Consider the following 17,629-nt stretch of genomic DNA (forward strand, 5'->3'; position numbering starts at 1 on the left):
GGCATTACCCCTGAGTAAACCCAGAATGAGCAAGCTCGGAGACCATATCAGCTCATCAATCCACAGGCTGAAATTGCTAATGTTCCGTCATGACATACCCTACACGGCAGGTTAGCACATTGCAACCACGACTCACAATGCATCTAGACCAGATCTGGAGCTTGTGAAGCGAGTAAATATTGTTCGAGAAGCGAAAATTTTCGAGGCCCCACAAAACAAAGCCGTGGATCAGTTCATGGTCTCGTGCAACATTGCCGCTTTGAGCGGTGGCTGAACGCCGCGAAGCCAGAATAGAAGTAGCAGGCACAGGCATCTCTGGCAACCTCCGTCGCAATAATGCTGCCGTTTATTTGTACAAGGGCAAGGCGTGAATTTCCTGCGGAGCGGGGCGTCGATGGCGTATTGTGTAGATAGCCGAAAATAGGGGAGTGGACTGGACCTTACCAGTACCTAGTGGGTGGAAAGCTGGGTCTGCATACGATAGCGCCAGGCAACCCCAGTGTCATGCAAATACACATGGGGCTTTCGAGTTCTGCGGCCATTCTTGATATATGATATCTTCTGTGACGGTGTTGATAGCGTTATTATTATCTCCGTGAAAGTGAAATATATCGCGGCATCAAGTGTATGGAGCACGACTGGAGCTTGTTTTCTCTCGACTCAGTGGTGCTCAAAATAGGTTCACCGAGACCTTCGGGCCCTGCTTCTCTGACGGAGGATGATATGTCTTGAAGTAATTGTAACTTCCCGGGGAATTCGATTGGTTTCTACACAGTACTCCGTACATAGATCTAGAAAAAACTTTTCGTTGTCTACCCTCATTTCTCATAACTGGAAGCGTCGGGTAGTAGGTGTTCGAAGAAGGAACTCATGACTTTCCTCAGCCGCTCTAACTGCTCCTTGTCGGACGTGACAACATCATCGTTCAGACAAATCTGACCGGCTTTTTTGTTGTGCTTGATATACGGGTTGAACAAGACGTGCTCGGCTTGCTCGGCGTCTGTGATCATGTAGAACATGGCATCTGGGTTGACCACCAGATACTGGTACCTGATCAGTGCTTTGATAACGATCTTCCGCTGCTCCGCCTTCTTCTGATGATGCGGCAAAAGCGGCCCCAACCCAGCTCGTCGCCTATTCAGAATCAGTTTGATGAGGCAATCGCCGCAGCGTGGGGAACCGCGTGTTACGCGGTCAAAGATTGTTGCCGTCGAGAACACTGGACTGCGGGCTTCGGCGTCGCTTGATGCTAGGGAAAATCCCGGTGCCAAGCAGTCTTCCACATCGAACGCATCGCAGTCCAAGCCCTGGATCATCGCCGGACCGTCTAGAGACGTCCACAAGATGTCATTGTTCACCATCGGAGGTTGAATTCCCGCTTGCTCAAGGGAACTTGCAACCTGATAGTACATCCGTTGCCGAAACAGCTCTGGAGTGTCGTTGCTCATGCCTTCTCCTAGCTCACGTAGAATCTTCTGCCTTTCGCTCCAATCGAGATAGCCATCATCATCATGATCGCTCCGCAGCATGATGTAGCTCCAAAGGAGGGCCTCCCGATGCCGTTCCATGGTATAGTGGAAGATGACGTACCACGAGTAGAGCTGGAAGCCCGTCTCGCCTCGGAAACGCTGGTAGGCACTTCGCAACGCTGGTCTAGGAAAGCTAGTGATTGCCTCCCTGGCAACGCTTCGAGAAAGGGAGTGGCCAAAGTGCACTTGGCCTTTGCGTTTGCGCGCACCGAACCGTCGGTTCAACAGCCATGACGTGTAGATGAGGAAGGGTTTTTCTCCAAAGCGTTCCGCATCCTTCTCCGTTGGAGGCTGCAGAGTGTTGTATGAATTGGTCTTGAATCCCATAGTAGGGCCGAACAAGGGCGAGTACAGATCGGATGCCGAATGGGGCTTGCCCAGAATCATATCGTCGGAGAGAGCATACAGCTGTACGAAGTCAATCTAATAATCCTTTGGTGTGAGAGGTAGGAAGACTTACACGATCCACTTCCGACTTGGTGTTGTAGAGTTGGTTTTCAATAGTGAGTGAATCAAATGTCGGCAAGCATTTTCGTTCATCCGGGCCGAAGAACTCCTCCTGACTAAGGACCTCAACCTTTTCCAGATCGGCCCTCAACCAGTGTGGCCGTTGCTTTCCAAAAGTGGTTGGTAGAAGTTCGTCTGTCTTGGGATTCCGGAAAGCGTTGACCAGAATCTGAATTCGGTTCGCGAAATGACCCGCGAATTTCTGAACACTTCTCATGGAGTACCGGAGCTCGTCCCACTCCCGATACCGGTTGGAGCCGTGTGATGCAATCCAAACGCCGTCTGGGTCGTTCAGTGTCGAGTTGAGCTCATAGGGCCTCATAGTCTCGGTCAGTTCCTGCTGCGACCCGTTGACCCCTAAAAACGTGCTTAGCGGATTCGGGAGGGCAGTTTCTGGGGGACAACTACTCACATGTATATACAAAGTCGATCTTGGGCTCTTCAAGTTTGGGTCCGACATAATGTGCCTTTGAGATCCATTCATCCTCCCAACCTTCAAGTACCATGTCCTTCACGGCAACCTCGAATGGGACATGGATGAGATCTGGAAGCGAATCGGCCTTCTCCTTCATCTCCTGGCATTGCTCCCAGGTTGGGAAGTCGTATTGCTCAGACCACGGTGTCTTCTCGTCGGATGCTCCAATTGGCAATTGCTCGCCCCTGGAATTCTGGTGTTGTTGTGCATTCAAGCGGTTATCCGCATCCTCTTTCTTATCCTTTCGGTCCGTGAGCTGCAGTTCATCGACATCGTTGGGTGCAGCACCATCACGGCCATCAGACACAGCACTCTCGTCATCATCAGGGTGGGTGAGTTCGGCAGCATGGTCTACACCATTGTCGTCACGATGACCTCCGATCTGCTCGATATCGTCGACTTCCTGATATTCCAGCTCGTGCTCAATAGAAACGCCTCCAGGCGTCGATCTGGTATTGTGCGCGGGAGTGTTGGGAGCCTCGTGGGGAGGAGAAGGTAAGGAAATGTGATGGGGCTGAGCATTTACGAGCAGTGCTGGTTTCGAGTGGACATTGCGGGGGTTGTTGATATCCACCCCGAGCTGCGACTCTTCCCCAAGGTTTGCCTCGATGGTTTCCGGCGATGTCGGTGAATCGAGGAGTTCGGATGCATCTTCAGGGTCCGAATATATATCCTCGGTGATTCCGGTCGACTGCCACAGCAAGAAAACAAAGATTACGACCAAAGTCCAAAGGTATCTGCGAAAAGAGCGGCGAGGCCGGGACAAAACATGGGTCCGGCCGATCATGATAGAGAAAGACTGAGAAAGAGCGGAAGGTCAAGAAACCACACAGCCACTGGAAAAGGCATGAAGACGTGGATGCGATGCAGGGAATTAATTCTTCGAAGAGATGGAAAGATTTGATAGCACCAGCCAGCTGCCGAACGACTAACAAACAAATGTGGTAGCCTTGGGTGGCCATGGTCGCGGGCCTTCCGGCGCGGATTGCCTGGTATCTGCATAGCCAACGCGCGGGCCTAGACCTGTTTATCGAAATGAAAATGAAAGATAGATTTTCCTTTTCCGTGCACCTATCATCTGGTTGAAAACATTTTTGACGGCCCTCTTCTTCAGCCCTCCGTAATGGCATGCCACCCTGGCTGCACTACGGTATTGGGGCGGTCCGAATTTAGGTAGCGTGCCAAGCGCGAGGCCTCGCCAAGGGTCCACTTCGTCTCCACAGCGGCGGGTTGATCAGAATCAAGGTCCTACCCGAGCACTGGAGCACGCCATGGCTTGAGTCGAGGCTTGTTTTCACTCCACACCCCACCCCGACTCAGGGGCAATGCGTACATCGTAGGTACTCGTGTACCTAGAGTCTGGACCCTCGTGCGTGATAGTGATTTCGTTGTCGGACATGGCCGGAACACTTTTCTCCGATCTTGCTTCACAGCAATCCAGCTCTACCTCTACATTGGGCACAGGGTCGCGTGCGCTTGTACTTTGAGGACCCTGCCATAGATACTGTGTACAGCCAGTTCAGAAGTGCCATCCCCGCTTGTCTTTGGGTGTCGTTTGTCCCTCCGGCCGTTGTATTGCCTTTTTTATTCTACTTCACCGTCACTCTCTTCTTTGACTTCACCTGTTCAATTTGGCCGCAATGATGGGCCATGCTCAGCACGGGCTACCCAGGCCAGTCCAATCTGTTCGCTGGCGACAGAACATGCTGAGCCCCCATCGACTTGCCAAATATTTGCTGGTCGCTTTCTTCGCAATTCTGGCAATAGGGATTTGGGAGCGATCGGGACTGCCACAAGGACTTGCACATTTCACCGCCACGACTGGGAATAGTACTGAAGTGCAGGTGCCTGGAACGCCAACCGCAGAACCTCATGCGGGAACGTCCTTGAGCGAAGGAGACGAAGACGATGCCACCGATGGGCCGTTTGAGGGTTCTGTAAGTGCGGATTCCGAAAACGATCCCAACTCGGAGGCTCTGCCCTCCTCAAACCTCCAACCCTCTGCCCCTTCTACCGAAGCCTCATTCCCCAGATTTGCCAAAATCACCGCAACGTTCGGAGAGCGGGACCCGCCTTACGAGGACGCCATCTCATCGCACAATCTTCACAATGAACTCCATGGCTACCCGCACTTCATCCTCCGCGAGCAAATGCTGCGAGGTCTCTGGTCCAAACACGCATATATCCTGACAATCATCGGGAATGAGCTTGCCAAACCCGCGCATGAGCGGCTAGCATGGCTCATGTGGCATGATCGCGACACGGTGCTCATGAATCCTCAAATACCTTTGGATATCTTCGTCCCTCCTTCGCCCGCGTTTGATCACATCCATCTGCTGGTCACCAATGACAGGAACGGACTCAACAACGGTGTATTTTTCTGCCGCGTGTCGGCTGCGAGTTTCAAGTTCTTTGCAAGTGCATTGAGCATCAGAGAGTATGAACCCGAGATACAATTGAAGTATACCGAGCAGTCGGGAATGGAAGAGGTCATCAAGCGCGTACGTTGTTCTATCCCCGCAGCCCATAAGCTTCATTTTTCTTTTCTTTATACTGACATGCCCACAGGAAAACTGGAACAGTGCCGTAGCATATGTCCCGCAGCGCTGGTTCAACGGCTTCCCACCCACCGAAAAGTCTCTAAAGTCAGGAAAAGCATCTGCCGCCCGTCCAGGGTCTCTGCTAATCCACTTCGCCTCGAATCGTGATGGCCGGAGGCCGGAACGAATGGCTCACTGGGGGGAGATCGCGAAGAATAGATCGGCCGAGTGGGATAAGCCTGTCGAACAGACAGGCTATCTGCAGGAGATCGCCGAGTATTGGGAGCGGTTGGAGAATGGCGACAGTCAGGAGAGCATCATTGAAGATATTGAGGATCGAGTGTGGGACTGACGGAGGATCGTCTCAAACATGTAATTGGTTCTGTGCTAGTACTGTTCTTACACGATTATTAGTTTTCTTGTACATATTAGAAGGTTTTTAGCTAGTTAGGAGTCCTTTTTAGGCCTACATCTACGACCGTTTAGGATATGTGTTTCAACCTTGAAAGGAATGCATCGTGGTGCTCAAGAGTTGGAGCTACAACTGTTCTAGTAGCAATTACATAGATAGCTTTAGATTCCATTGATTTATGCGTGACCAAAAGCAGTCTTATTAACAATTAGTGTTAAAGTGTTCCAGTCTGGGACGAGTACTCCGTACGCGTGGTGGATAGCTGCAAGCTGCTGCTTTATGCTCATTGGCTGGAACGAGCGCCACACGCCACACGTCATATCAAGCCACCAGGTAACTACAACGCGACCGTGTATTGCTTCCTCTATACTTACACTTCTACTTCTCGCCTTCATCGATGGCCCACGGCATCCGCGAACAGCCATGGGTGTCACCGGTCTCTGGACCGTCCTCCAACCCTGCGCCCGCCCCATCAAGATCGAAACGCTGAACAAGAAGCGCCTCGCCGTCGACGCCTCCATCTGGATCTACCAATTCCTCAAAGCCGTCCGCGACAAGGAAGGGAACGCGCTCCGAAACAGCCACATCGTAGGCTTCTTCCGCCGGATATGCAAACTCCTCTTCTTCGGCATCAAGCCCGTCTTCGTCTTCGATGGCGGCGCCCCGGCCCTGAAACGCCAGACCATTAGTAACCGGCGGTCGAGACGCGAGGGGAGGAGGGAGGATGCCGCGAGGACGGCGGGGAAATTGTTGGCGATCCAGATGCAGCGGGCTGCGGAGGAGGAGGAGAGGAAGAGAAAGGAGGCGGCGCGGCAGCCGCGCGCGGAGCCCGAGGAAGAGATACCGGAGAACGTGGTGTATGCGGAGGAGATCCTCCAGACGCCGCAGGAGAGGCTGCAGAACCGCAAGTTCAAGAAGACGGACCAGTACCATCTTCCCGACCTGGGCGTGCCGCTTTCGGAAATGGGTGGGCAGAACGACCCCAGGATCATGTCCTTGGAAGAGCTGGAGGAATACGCCAGGCAGTTCGATATAGGCGAGGACATCAATGTGTATGATTTCTCCAAGATCGACTTCGATAGCCCCTTCTTCGTGAGCTTGCCGGCCTCTGATCGGTACAATATTCTGAACGCGGCGCGGCTGCGGAGCAGATTGAGGATGGGGTATTCGAAGGATCAGCTGGATACCATGTTTCCGGACCGTATGGCGTTTTCAAGGTTCCAGATCGAGAGGGTACGTGAGCGGAACGAACTTACGCAACGACTTATGAATATCAATGGCATGGCGGACGATAACATGTTCGGGGCAAATGGAGCGAACCGGATCGCTGGCGAGAGGGCGCGCGAATACGTTCTCGTGAAGAATGATGGTGTCGAAGGTGGTTGGGCACTTGGAGTGGTTTCGAATAAGGAGGAAGGGAAAGCGGACAAGCCTATCGATGTCGATCGAGTTCCGCCGCCCCAAATTGATGATGAAGAGTGGGAGGACGATGATGAGTTTGAAGACGTGCCGATCGAGGGACTGAACCGCCTACCGAAGCCTAAACCTGCGATGACTGCGCAAGAGCGAGAGGGACGAGACTTTGTTGCTCAAGAGCTGTCAAAGCGCCGGAAGAAGTTCTACCAGTCGAGAAGGCGCCGGTCTCCGCAATCTAGAGCAAGTAGAGCGGGACCAGTAGTCCAAGATCCAGATTCTTTGTTTTTCGCCGAGGAAGAACAGAGCGAGGAGGCGGAATGGGAGGACGCCCTCAATGGAGAAACAGAGGAGCTGTTTGAAGAGCCAGGCGATAAGGAAGAAGATGAGCAGCTCCAGCGGGCAATTGCCATGTCTTTGGGCCAGGGAGCTGCAGGAGACGAGCCGAAAGCCTCAGAGTCAGACGAGGAAGATGATGCATATAGAGAAGTTTTTCAACAAGAGCGCGTGGTGGAGACGGCCCCATTCTCGAGCGGTTCAGGACTTGCAATCGCACGGCAGGCTAATCAGCGGAGCAACAAGGCGACCGTGAGAGGGCCATTTGGTGGCAGTGACAGCGAAGAAGATGATATGGATTTGCAAGCTGCTTTGGTAGAGTCCAGAAGATCGAAAAGGGCTTCGCCACCGGTCCGAGTGAAGCGGAAATCGCCTTCAAAGACTTTGCCGGCCGCCCAACCCGCCGCCCCTAAGATTCCGAAAGCTTCTGGATTTAGTGGTCCGCTACCTTTCGAATCACTGAATCTTGGCAACTCCATCCTGGGCAAGAAGAAGATGCAGAAGATTGAAGACGATACCGCTGGCGGATTTGAACGGGACCTGGGGACTGAAAACAAGAAATCTGCCGAACCATTACCTCCTTGGTTTGAAAATGAGCGGGACATCAGGCAGGAGTTGTCTGAGCAAAGAACACAGGAGAAGGAGGACTGGGAACAAGCTCGGAAAGATAATGAAGATCAGTTTCAATTTCAGGAACTTCCTCGCTTACGCAAGGAAGGGACACAGGAGGTTATTGATGTTGATGCGCCTCCGACGCAGGAGAAAGCAGGAGAGGTGATTACTATTGATTCGGATAGGGAGGATGAGGAGATGGCAGATGTCGTTGAGGGTCCGAGAGCAGGCATAGCGAATATAGATGGCGAGCCTGCCAAGCCACAGGAATTCGAATCATCACCGTCAAAGAAGGATGGAACTGTGCCAGAGACCAACGAAGCGACAAAATCGCAATCGGATGAAGAGCTGGTTGAGTGGTCTGAGAGTGAACCAGAGACGGAGCAAAGACGAGCACAGACGAACAGAGTCAATGGTAACAAGAATGAAGCGGTTGCAGAGATTTCACAATCTGCTCCGTCGGAAGTGCCAGATGTGCTAATGGGAGCCGCCCAAAAATCTGCAACCTCCCCAGCAGGGTCACCTTCTCCTGAATTCGAGAATGTGCCAATCAATAATACCCAGCCATCAAAGTCACCGTCCCCAGAGTTTGAGGATGTTCCGCTTGATACTCAGCACCACGCACCGCGCCGACAGCCTTCACCCTTCGAATTACAAGGAGCAGAGGACCTAACTGTACCTGTAGTCCCGCCCTCCGAACCAGGGCAGGACGACCCTCCAGTTGACGTACCAGACGATGACTCTGACCAGTATTCTGACCCCGAAGACGCTGAACTCTTCGCCTCCCTCGCAGCTGAGGCCGAGGAACACGCCCGCTTCGCCCAAGAACTCAACAGCAACACTGCCCGCATCAACTTTGAGGAGGAATTGAAACAACTCCGCGCCCAGCAGAAGAAAGACCGCCGCGACGCGGACGAAGTCACCCAAACAGTGATAGCCGAATGCCAACACCTCCTCACCCTTTTCGGCCTCCCCTACATCACTGCTCCCATGGAAGCGGAAGCCCAATGCGCCGAGCTCGTCCGCCTCGGCCTTGTCGACGGCATCGTCACCGACGACTCCGACACCTTCCTCTTTGGCGGCACGCGCATCTACAAGAACATGTTCAACGCCGCTAAATTCGTCGAATGCTACCTCGCCACCGACCTTACCACGGAGTTCTCCCTAACCCGCGAAAAGCTCATCGATATCGCCCAACTCCTCGGATCGGACTATACCCCCGGTATCCCCGGCATCGGCCCCGTCACCGCGCTCGAAATCCTCTCCGAATTCGACAACCTCCAGAACTTCAAGGACTGGTGGAGCGGCGTCCAGGAAGGTCGGATCCCCAAGGAAGCGGACCAGAAGTCGCCCTTTCGCCGCCGCTTCCGCCGCTCACACGCCACGAAGTTGTTCCTCCCGACCAATTTCCCGGATCCGCGCGTCGCGGAGGCGTATCTCGAGCCCGATGTCGATAGCGATCCGCAGCCTTTCCAGTGGGGCGTTCCTGATTTGGATGCCCTGAGGACGTTTCTGAGTAGCCAGATTGGGTGGAGTTGGGAGAGGACGGACGAGGTGTTGGTGCCCGTGATTCGGGATATGAATCGGAGGGAGAAGGAGGGGACGCAGAGTAATATCACGAGGTTCTTTGAGGGGGGTGTTGGGGCGGGAGCGTTTGCGCCGAGGGTGAGGGATGCTGGCGGTGCGCCGGGGAGTGGGGGGATGTTGGGACGGAGGAAAGGGAGATTAGGTGCGGCGTTGACGAGGTTGGCGGAGAGGGAGAAGGGGACGAGGAGTGAGGCTGAAATACCTGGCGACGGGAATGGGGAGGGACTTGCTGCGCAAGATATAGAGGCTCAGGGTGCGGAAAAGCATGGGACGAAGAGGAGAGGTGGTAGGACGGTTGTCGAGGATGGGGTAGAAGATGGAGAGACTGGTGCGGCGGATGATGATGAGGAGTATACTGAGCCGAGGAAGAAGGCCAGAAGGACGAGAAAGAAGAAGAACTAGATCCGAATGATCCAGCCAATATTAAATGACTGATATTGCAAAGTGTAGCCGCGTAAGTGATGTGACCACATCTCGAGCTGGCCAGTGCTGAAGCACATCCGAGTTTGCTCCACCCTGCTACAGCTAGTAAGTAGACAATGGTTGCTGCTTGATCTAGTCGTTATCTAAGGGTAGCTCCATTGAGCTCATCACGGCGAAAGCAGTGTATCTGCATGGGAGCGTGAGGTATTGACGACTCAGATCCCTGAACACTTATAAGGTCGGTCGATACATGCTTTGACTCTATTCATGTAAATAAGTGTTAAGCATACAGGAAGGGTATCATTTCTACAGTTGCAGAAGTCGAAGAGGACATGGATTGCGACACCTTGAATGCTGTAGAGATCGAAGGTAATGCTGATCTACAGCCATCACGAAGGCGCCAGTGGCGCACTTTTCCAATGGTAAATGCCGCCACTTTCTAGGCTGCGGAAGTGTTCGACATTTCCCTGCTAACTCAGTGCGTCGTCTTCGTTATGTCGCTTTCGCTTTTGCCCACAAATGATGTTGTGTCTGGGCTGCAAGGGCGCGGATTTCCGAGCGTGCAATGCTTTCGGGGCTGCTGATGTTGTGGTAACGGCTGTTTGCGCTGGAAGGGGTTTCCTACTCTCACTTGACGTCCGGGCTCCAAGAGACCTTCTTGAGGGATGGTGCCGATTTGCGTTGGCTTCGTTATGATCGGTGTCATCTGTTTCCGACGGAGTTGCATCCACGTAGCTGTCTCCTGATTCCGACGGTGTTTCATCCACGTATTCTTCATCGTCGTCGTCGTCGTCGTCGTCGCCCGGACACCTCCGGGAATTCTTTTCCAAAGTGTTGAAGTTCGTGCTGGAGGATTTGCTCTGCACGCGTATAGTGGTCTGGTTCGTGTTGGTGTCTACGAGTGCAACATTAGCATATACTTCGGACGAGGAAATTACTCTCAGTGATCGTACCAGCTACTGGGGTCGCCTCATCCCGGAGCCCTACCTCCCGAGCCATTCCTGACTTGCGTGCCCCGTTAATATTCTTAGTTGACGACGAGGCTTTAGGAAGGCTTTTGGGCTTCGTAACCACCCTCGCACCAGCACTTTTCCCTGCCGAGAGTTTGTGCTGGGTAACACTTGAGCCGATGTCCACTTGTTGCGGAGCAGCACTGTGTTCTTTGACGGGACTCGCCACTCCCTTTGGTTGGACGAAAGTCTGCATTTTGTCATCTGGGTAATTGTAATCAAAGAGCAGCTCCGTGGCAGGGCCAAGGTTCCGATTGGCAAAGCATCCAATCCGTAGAACAGTGTTGCAGAGCAGCACTCGTACTTCACAATTAGCCAGCGCCTTAGGAGAGCAATTGATGAATCGTATGTTGCTGCCCGCCCGGGTAGCGTCGATTTCCTGGTTTCGGTTGAGTTGAAAAAGATATTCAAGCCCCTGGTAAGGATAGATAGTGCCCCGACGGTCCCCCTCTGCAACCGTGATCAGGTCGCCAGTGTATTCGCCCAGAAAATCCCCCTTCTCGACATTCTCCGCAGTAAACAGCCCAATGCCGTGCAGTGTTGACTGACCCGCAAGTGTCTTCTTGGGTACACCCCGCTGAATGTCAACATTACAGCATCTGGAGACACCCACATCCTCCTCCTCACGGTTCCTGGGATCCAGCACCTCAGCTGCACCACAACCCCCACAAACGTCGGCGTCACATTCCCGCTTCAACTGGCGGCATTCACAGCTTGTCGACGCACCGCAAACGTCTCCGGAGCCGTTCTGTGCGCACGAACAACCTGGATAGCGCCGTCGGCAACGTTCTGCACAGCCGCATGTCTTCTCGCAGAGGATGTTATTCATAAAGCAGCGGCACCGTGCATCTTTGCAACTACCTGGGTGGTCACATGGGAAAAAGGTTTCCCGAGATTCCCATTCGCCAGTGTGCAACCAATTCCTGACGTTGAATTTTGCGGAAGTGGACCTCGACGGAATTCGAATACGTGCGTTGACTATACGCTTGTAGTTGACCACGGGGTCGACGATAGAAATTTCGAAATATTCTTGCCCCTGCTTTTTAGAGTCATGCGCCTCAGCCCTGCCAGCAGAGTTGTGCTTCTTGGAAGGTTTTGCATCCTCCACCAATTCTCCGTGCAGTAAGCAGTCGAACTGATAACATACGCCGCAAATTCCTGTGAGGAATTGGTTAGTTTTCTCCAACTGTGAGGCATTTTCTGAAAGCAGATATGTATTCCGGAGATGCATTTCGGCTGGTTGGCTTCGTTGAGCCAGTTCCCACATGCTGAACCAATGTCTCTTGAAGGGTTTGCAGACAAGGGCGCAAGCCCACAAAGTTTGATATGCGGGTGCCGGAAGTCGTGCAAGTATGGCTGCCCATTCTTTCCTACTCCTCTTTTCGGATTCTTCGCACTCATGGCGGTTATGGAGGTACGCTTTGAATTCTTCTTCTCGCTCTTGGTTGGGGGTTGAGCTCGCAAAAATACGGCGTAGTTTTTTCCCGGGGGCCAGGAACCAAAACAATGTCGATTCCCAGTTTACGCCCACTTCTTCGAAGACCGCTTCCACACAGCGATGGTGAAAGTCATACCGCAATGCACGCAAACCATCGGCGGAACGATTTTTAATATCGGAGACGTCATACTTGTCCTTCAATTCCTCCCAGAACAGTGCATGTTTAGACTTGTCGTTGTCATCGTCAAAGTATGGAATAACGTCCAGTTTCCAATTGTTCTCGGCCAACGCGCTTTGCGGGAAGCTCAGATGCCGACGATGAAACGGGATGGATTTGGCGGACGATTCAAACGATGTGATATAGATAGGTGTACTCGCCTTCGATCCCTTGTCTGTGGGATCGCCGCCTACCACAACTGAAGGCATATCAGCAAACGGATCGATCTGCTGAGCAGTTTCTGCCGGAGATGAAGGACGTGAGAATAGAGACATCCTCGACCTCTCCATTGCCTCCTTTACCGTAATAGCGTGTTCCTCATGAAGCGCCGTCAAATGCTTCAAAAGACATGCCTCAACCGTCGCCTCGGAAATCAAGCCTGTCTTCTGCTCCAGAGTACTGCGGCGATCTTGTGGTAGACCTTGTGGTAATTTTTCCACGAAGACTTTTTGCAGGTCCGGTCCAACCTCGCGGAGCGCACCTGCAGAGTGGTGCGGTTCAGATACAATGCGTTTTTCATGGCGACCCGTAGTGGGAGTTTGCCTCTGGTCTGCGGGGCCCGAGGCTAAAGCGTCCTTTGAAGCAATCGTGCTCTCACTTTGGCCAGCACTCTGGCCATCCCTTGTAGGAAGCTGGCTCATCAGCCTCAATCCTGAAGAGTGAGAATGGGCACATTCATCCCCGTGGGTTTCACCGTCCCCATCGTCGTCCAGGATGATGGGATCCAGCGATGTACCCTTCTGGTACCGGTGTCTGTCCATTGCAGAAATGCATTCGACTGAAAGTAGGTCTACGGCTTGAACTTCGATTGAAATCCAGGACGAGGTAAAGGTCCGTGTTAGATGTTTAGAGCACACATGACAATGAGCATTGTCATTCCAAACCAGATAATACGGTGAGTCTCTAGCCCGTCAGACTTATCCAGGCTTTTGTTGCCCAATTGGGGTGGATCCTTTCAGGGATCAATCAGATGCGGTGAAAGGAAAGAAGGTTGCCAAGCTTCAAGCGCTGCAGTTCCTCGGAACGCACCCACGTGACCCGACGTAAACAACATCAACATCAGGGTGTAAACAACAAGGTCCCCCACCAGCCGCAACTCCGCACTCCAACCCCAACAATGGCCAGCGACGCGGGAAAAGAGAACATTGCAGATGGCCTCGTTGCGTATCCTGCGCTGGGCAAGGCGCCTTCCCTATCGCCGAGAAAGTCGTCGCGACGCATGCGCAGTAAGAGTATCGGACCCGGAGGTCTGGCAGCCGTCGAGGAGCCTCTCCTGAAGGAGACCAACGGCAACAGAAGAAAGGTATATGATTGTATGTTTATGTGGCAGAGCGCGAAATAGTTAACCCAACCAGTCCGCTTTCATACCCGCCGTCAAATCCATCCTAGCATCGAATGACGAAGATGAAAAGAAGAGGCGCCGCAAGTCGTTAGGTATGCGGAGACTATCACAATATGTGCCAAATATGCGGCTCTAATGAAGTATATAGCAAGACGACGCGTTTCGTTTGCGCCCGAAGCCACGTTACATACCTGGGATGTCGTAGAATACTTGCGGGATGCGACAACATCATCCGCTTCCTCTGAAGCTTCGCGGCGAGCGTCCAACATATCGGAGGCTTCCACCCATGCGTCCAACACACTGCGCTTTCAAGAAGACGAGGAGGCCTCAACCCCACCGCGAAAGTCCGAGTCGAATGCGCTGCGGCCGACCTCAACCCCGGCAAATCAGCGTGATGTGCATCAGAAGAAGAATCGCCGAAGCTCTGGCATTCCACCAATGAATTTCAACAACCCTGATGACATATATTCGTCCAGTCCCCTGAGCGGAAATGGTAGCTCTCCTTATCGTGGCGAAGGCAGCTGTGGACAGGATGAGGAAGAAGACGAGGGAACGTTGAAGCTTGACAGCTCGCGGGAATCTAATGGCTCTGCTGAAAGCAACGCAAGGCTCAATGCAGCCCTACGCGAAGCAGCTGGGCGGGCGGGTACGCAGAACCTCAATCTAGACGGCAAAGACAAAGGCGCAAGCGATGATGAGGACATGTCAATGGAACTAGCGGAGGACGATGTCACAGCAGCGTTCAAACCATGGGCCAAAAATAGCACCGTGGATTCATCGAATGATCAGGAAGCCCCGGACCCCTTTGCTGCTGCAACGCCAGGGCCAGAGGATGAAGGAAATGAAGAAGATGAAGAAGATGACATGAGCATGGATATTACACGTGCTATAGGCCGGATCGTCCAACAGGCAGAGTCTCCCAGTTCAGATCTGGAAGACATGAGCATGGAACTGACAATGCCGCTTGGTTGCATCAAGTCGATGAAGGCGCAGGAGCATGGACAGCGTAGGAAGAGTCTGAAGCGCCGGGCCTCGCTATTTGAACAATCACAAGGAAGTCCCGCCAAACGTCCCGCTAGTCGCCGAACAAGCCTACGACAACGAAGGCTGTCAGACGAGAAGTCGTTGGCAGGGGATGATGCGACAATGGACTTCACTGTTGCCATTGGTTCCATCAAGACTGGTCCGATTCAAAAAGGAGAGCAGCTTCAGGCGAGAAGGAACAGCGTAGACACCACCTTCGCGGACGAGACAATGGACTTTACGGTTGCAATTGGAAGCATCAAAGGTACCCATGAAACAAAAAGTGGAATGGGCGTAAATGACGCCTCCGACGACGAGGATATGTCCATGGAATTCACCAACGTGATCGGAGGGATTAAGAACTTCGACAAAGCAGCTGCAAGCAAGCTAGGATCTACGCACGATCAAAAGCTCACACCACCTGGGTCGAATTCTACGCCATCATCTGCCTCAAGGGGCCTGCAATCTCCCGTAGCGTCAAATAGATCGCAACAGTTGACGCCAAAGAAGTCTCCAGCACATAGGCACGACGGTCTTACCACCCCACCAAAGATACCACCCCCCTCTGAACAGATCGAGAAGTTTGAGCCGTCTCCCTTTGTCCGTAAGGGCAGGTCGAGTGCGTTGCCTCAAGAGTCCGTTTCGACCCCAACGAAAGGACCTCAGCGGACCTCTCCAGCCAAATTACTGGACGACCCCATTGCTGCCCCCATTCTCGAGCGACGCCGATCCTCCTTGTCCTCTGTCCAATTCAGTCCTCTCGCTCCCGTGAGAGAGGAACCACTAGTCAAAAGCACCGCAGTGCTCTCCAACAACATCAAGCTCCTCTCGACCCCGAGGAAGCAGAGTTTATCTTCCCCGACAAAACGCATGATCACGCCGAAGAAGTCTCTGACACCTCAAAAGTCCGCGACACCACAGGGCCAGGTCCGCAGCGCGAAAGAGGCCACCCCAAGAAGGAGTCTCAGCCCGAGAAAAAAGGTAGCATTTGGATATGAATCCCCAGCGACTGAAAATGTCGAAGCGGATGCTGATGCGGAAACCCAAGAGGATGTGGAGCGGATTTCATTGCAGGAGTTCCTGGAAATGACGAAGATACGCTTTATGGATCTGAGCACGACGAAACGTCGACATACCGCCGCACCGAGTGCTTTCCACGACAAGGAGATTGAGGAGAAAGAAGAATCGCTAGACCGCTACGTCGTTGCTGCTGCGTGCACACTCCCCGAATACGAGTTGTATCAGCATGCGTGCCACGAGATGAAGAAGTATATCTCCGACGGTCGCCACTTTGTGCGCACGATGGAGGCCAACGTCATGGAGGAGAATCCCTTACTCTTCAGAGAATATCTCACTGCGCCCCCGAATGAGCGCGCCGTGATGGACAACCAGTTCAAAAACCTGAAGACGAATGCACGGTTGGAGGCTCGCGGTGAATGGTACAGCTGGCGGAGCACGCTGTTGCGTGATCTCAAGGCAGGCCTTCTCGGGACGATGGAGGGGTTCATGCGTGATGAGTCCGTCTTAGCTGAGCAAGAGAAGCTGCTCGACTCCGTAGTCCCGTCTCTCGTGGAGAAACATGGAAAGCTCGAAACGCGGTGCAAGATGCTGCAGCAGAGGCATGATGAGCTGAACAGCTGCGATCGAGAGGAGCTTGAGCAGGTCAGGGAACGTCTTGTGGCTATAGACACTGAGGTGGCAGAGAAACGTCAGCTTCTCGCTGAACTTCAGCAAGAGTTTGCCGACAAAGAGGCGCGTATTGAAGCCGCTAAGGAGCGCAAGATTGAGTGCATGGCGGAGATCAGAGCCGCGGAGCGTGTTCGCGAAGAGTGCCGTGGCTGGACCACTACCGAAGTAAGGGAGTTGAAAGGTATAACACTCATTCTCCTGTTCCATCATGCGTACCTAACACAAATGACAGAGCGCGTAACAGCCCTCGAACGAGTCCATGGCTGGAGCATAACCGCTGCGACTTCGTCAAGCATAACCATGACACATCTCAACGACCTAGAACTCTACTTCCACCCCTCAGCCTTCAACACCGGCAATCCCAACGCTCCCAACGCCTCCATCTCGCTCGGCTACGTAGGCGATTCTGCAACACCCCATCCTCGGCCCTTGACAACGGGAAAGCGCTTCTTCCTCCAACTCATCCGCGCGCATCTACATTGCATCCCGCAGGCGCAGACACGCATCTCGGATCTCCTCGCCCTCGTAAAGAATAGCTGGGCCACTGCCCTCGCTGTAGCCGAGGGCGTCCGCTGGCTCAGCCATGACTTCTTCACCGAAGAGACAATCCTATCCGATGAGCGCATGGCCGTTACGGCGAATATGCTGCTCCCGACGCTGCAGACGAAGGTGCGGTGTTCGTTTGAGATCAGCGTTGTGCTGGGTGTTGGCGAGCGTGGGCGAGGCGTGGAGACGCGCGTGGTGCCGAGTGCGGAGTTGGTGTATGGGGAGAAGTACAAGGTCGACCGCATGAGGGAGTTTCTGGAGGAGAAGTGTGCGGACAGGGTTTTGCTGGGTGCGGGTGCGGAAGGGGTGAGATGTTGGGCGGAGGCGGTGCTGGATTTGAAGAGTAGGCTGCGGGCTACGGGGAGGAAGGGGGAGAGGGCTTGAGCGATGGCAGGATGTCTGCGGGTTGATGATGTTAATGACGGTTTGGATGGCGTTTGCTTGGGATAGGACTGGACGGGTTTTGGGGTCTGGTGTTTGGGTTATCGTAATTTTTGGAACGGAGGACATACTTGTCCCGTTCTATAGCT

The 17,629-nt window shown here is 53.4% G+C and overlaps 5 protein-coding genes across 5 annotated transcripts; 3 read left to right on the forward strand and 2 right to left on the reverse strand.

Annotated features, from left to right (window-relative positions):
• Positions 1 to 684: 684 nt before the first annotated feature.
• On the reverse strand, positions 685 to 3,621 carry EI97DRAFT_403857 (uncharacterized protein). The gene is made up of 3 exons (XM_033796517.1): positions 2,449 to 3,621; positions 1,990 to 2,393; positions 685 to 1,937 (listed from the first exon to the last, which is right to left on the reverse strand). Exons 1-3 carry the CDS (start codon positions 3,296 to 3,298, stop codon positions 819 to 821), a joined length of 2,373 nt encoding a protein of 790 aa, XP_033651251.1. The 5' UTR covers positions 3,299 to 3,621; the 3' UTR covers positions 685 to 818.
• A 187-nt stretch (positions 3,622 to 3,808) lies between these two features.
• On the forward strand, positions 3,809 to 5,541 carry EI97DRAFT_435880 (uncharacterized protein). The gene is made up of 2 exons (XM_033798969.1): positions 3,809 to 5,012; positions 5,080 to 5,541. Exons 1-2 carry the CDS (start codon positions 4,215 to 4,217, stop codon positions 5,401 to 5,403), a joined length of 1,122 nt encoding a protein of 373 aa, XP_033651252.1. The 5' UTR covers positions 3,809 to 4,214; the 3' UTR covers positions 5,404 to 5,541.
• Positions 5,542 to 5,819: 278 nt separating this feature from the next.
• On the forward strand, positions 5,820 to 9,843 carry EI97DRAFT_435881 (PIN domain-like protein). The gene has a single exon (XM_033798970.1). The coding sequence runs from the start codon at positions 5,887 to 5,889 to the stop codon at positions 9,811 to 9,813; it is 3,927 nt and encodes a 1,308-aa protein (XP_033651253.1). The 5' UTR covers positions 5,820 to 5,886; the 3' UTR covers positions 9,814 to 9,843.
• A 232-nt stretch (positions 9,844 to 10,075) lies between these two features.
• EI97DRAFT_403864 (uncharacterized protein) lies at positions 10,076 to 13,475 on the reverse strand. Its single transcript, XM_033796518.1, has 2 exons — positions 10,788 to 13,475; positions 10,076 to 10,729 (listed from the first exon to the last, which is right to left on the reverse strand). The coding sequence occupies exons 1-2, from the start codon at positions 13,258 to 13,260 to the stop codon at positions 10,305 to 10,307; spliced, it is 2,898 nt and encodes a 965-aa protein (XP_033651254.1). The 5' UTR covers positions 13,261 to 13,475; the 3' UTR covers positions 10,076 to 10,304.
• An 83-nt stretch (positions 13,476 to 13,558) lies between these two features.
• EI97DRAFT_403869 (Spc7-domain-containing protein) lies at positions 13,559 to 17,498 on the forward strand. The gene is made up of 3 exons (XM_033796519.1): positions 13,559 to 13,802; positions 13,855 to 13,933; positions 13,990 to 17,498. Exons 1-3 carry the CDS (start codon positions 13,617 to 13,619, stop codon positions 17,481 to 17,483), a joined length of 3,759 nt encoding a protein of 1,252 aa, XP_033651255.1. The 5' UTR covers positions 13,559 to 13,616; the 3' UTR covers positions 17,484 to 17,498.
• The last annotated feature ends 131 nt before the right edge of the window (positions 17,499 to 17,629 follow it).

Source organism: Westerdykella ornata (genome assembly GCF_010094085.1).
Source record: "Westerdykella ornata strain CBS 379.55 unplaced genomic scaffold EI97scaffold_25, whole genome shotgun sequence".
In the NCBI taxonomy this organism is placed as follows: domain Eukaryota; kingdom Fungi; phylum Ascomycota; class Dothideomycetes; order Pleosporales; family Sporormiaceae; genus Westerdykella; species Westerdykella ornata.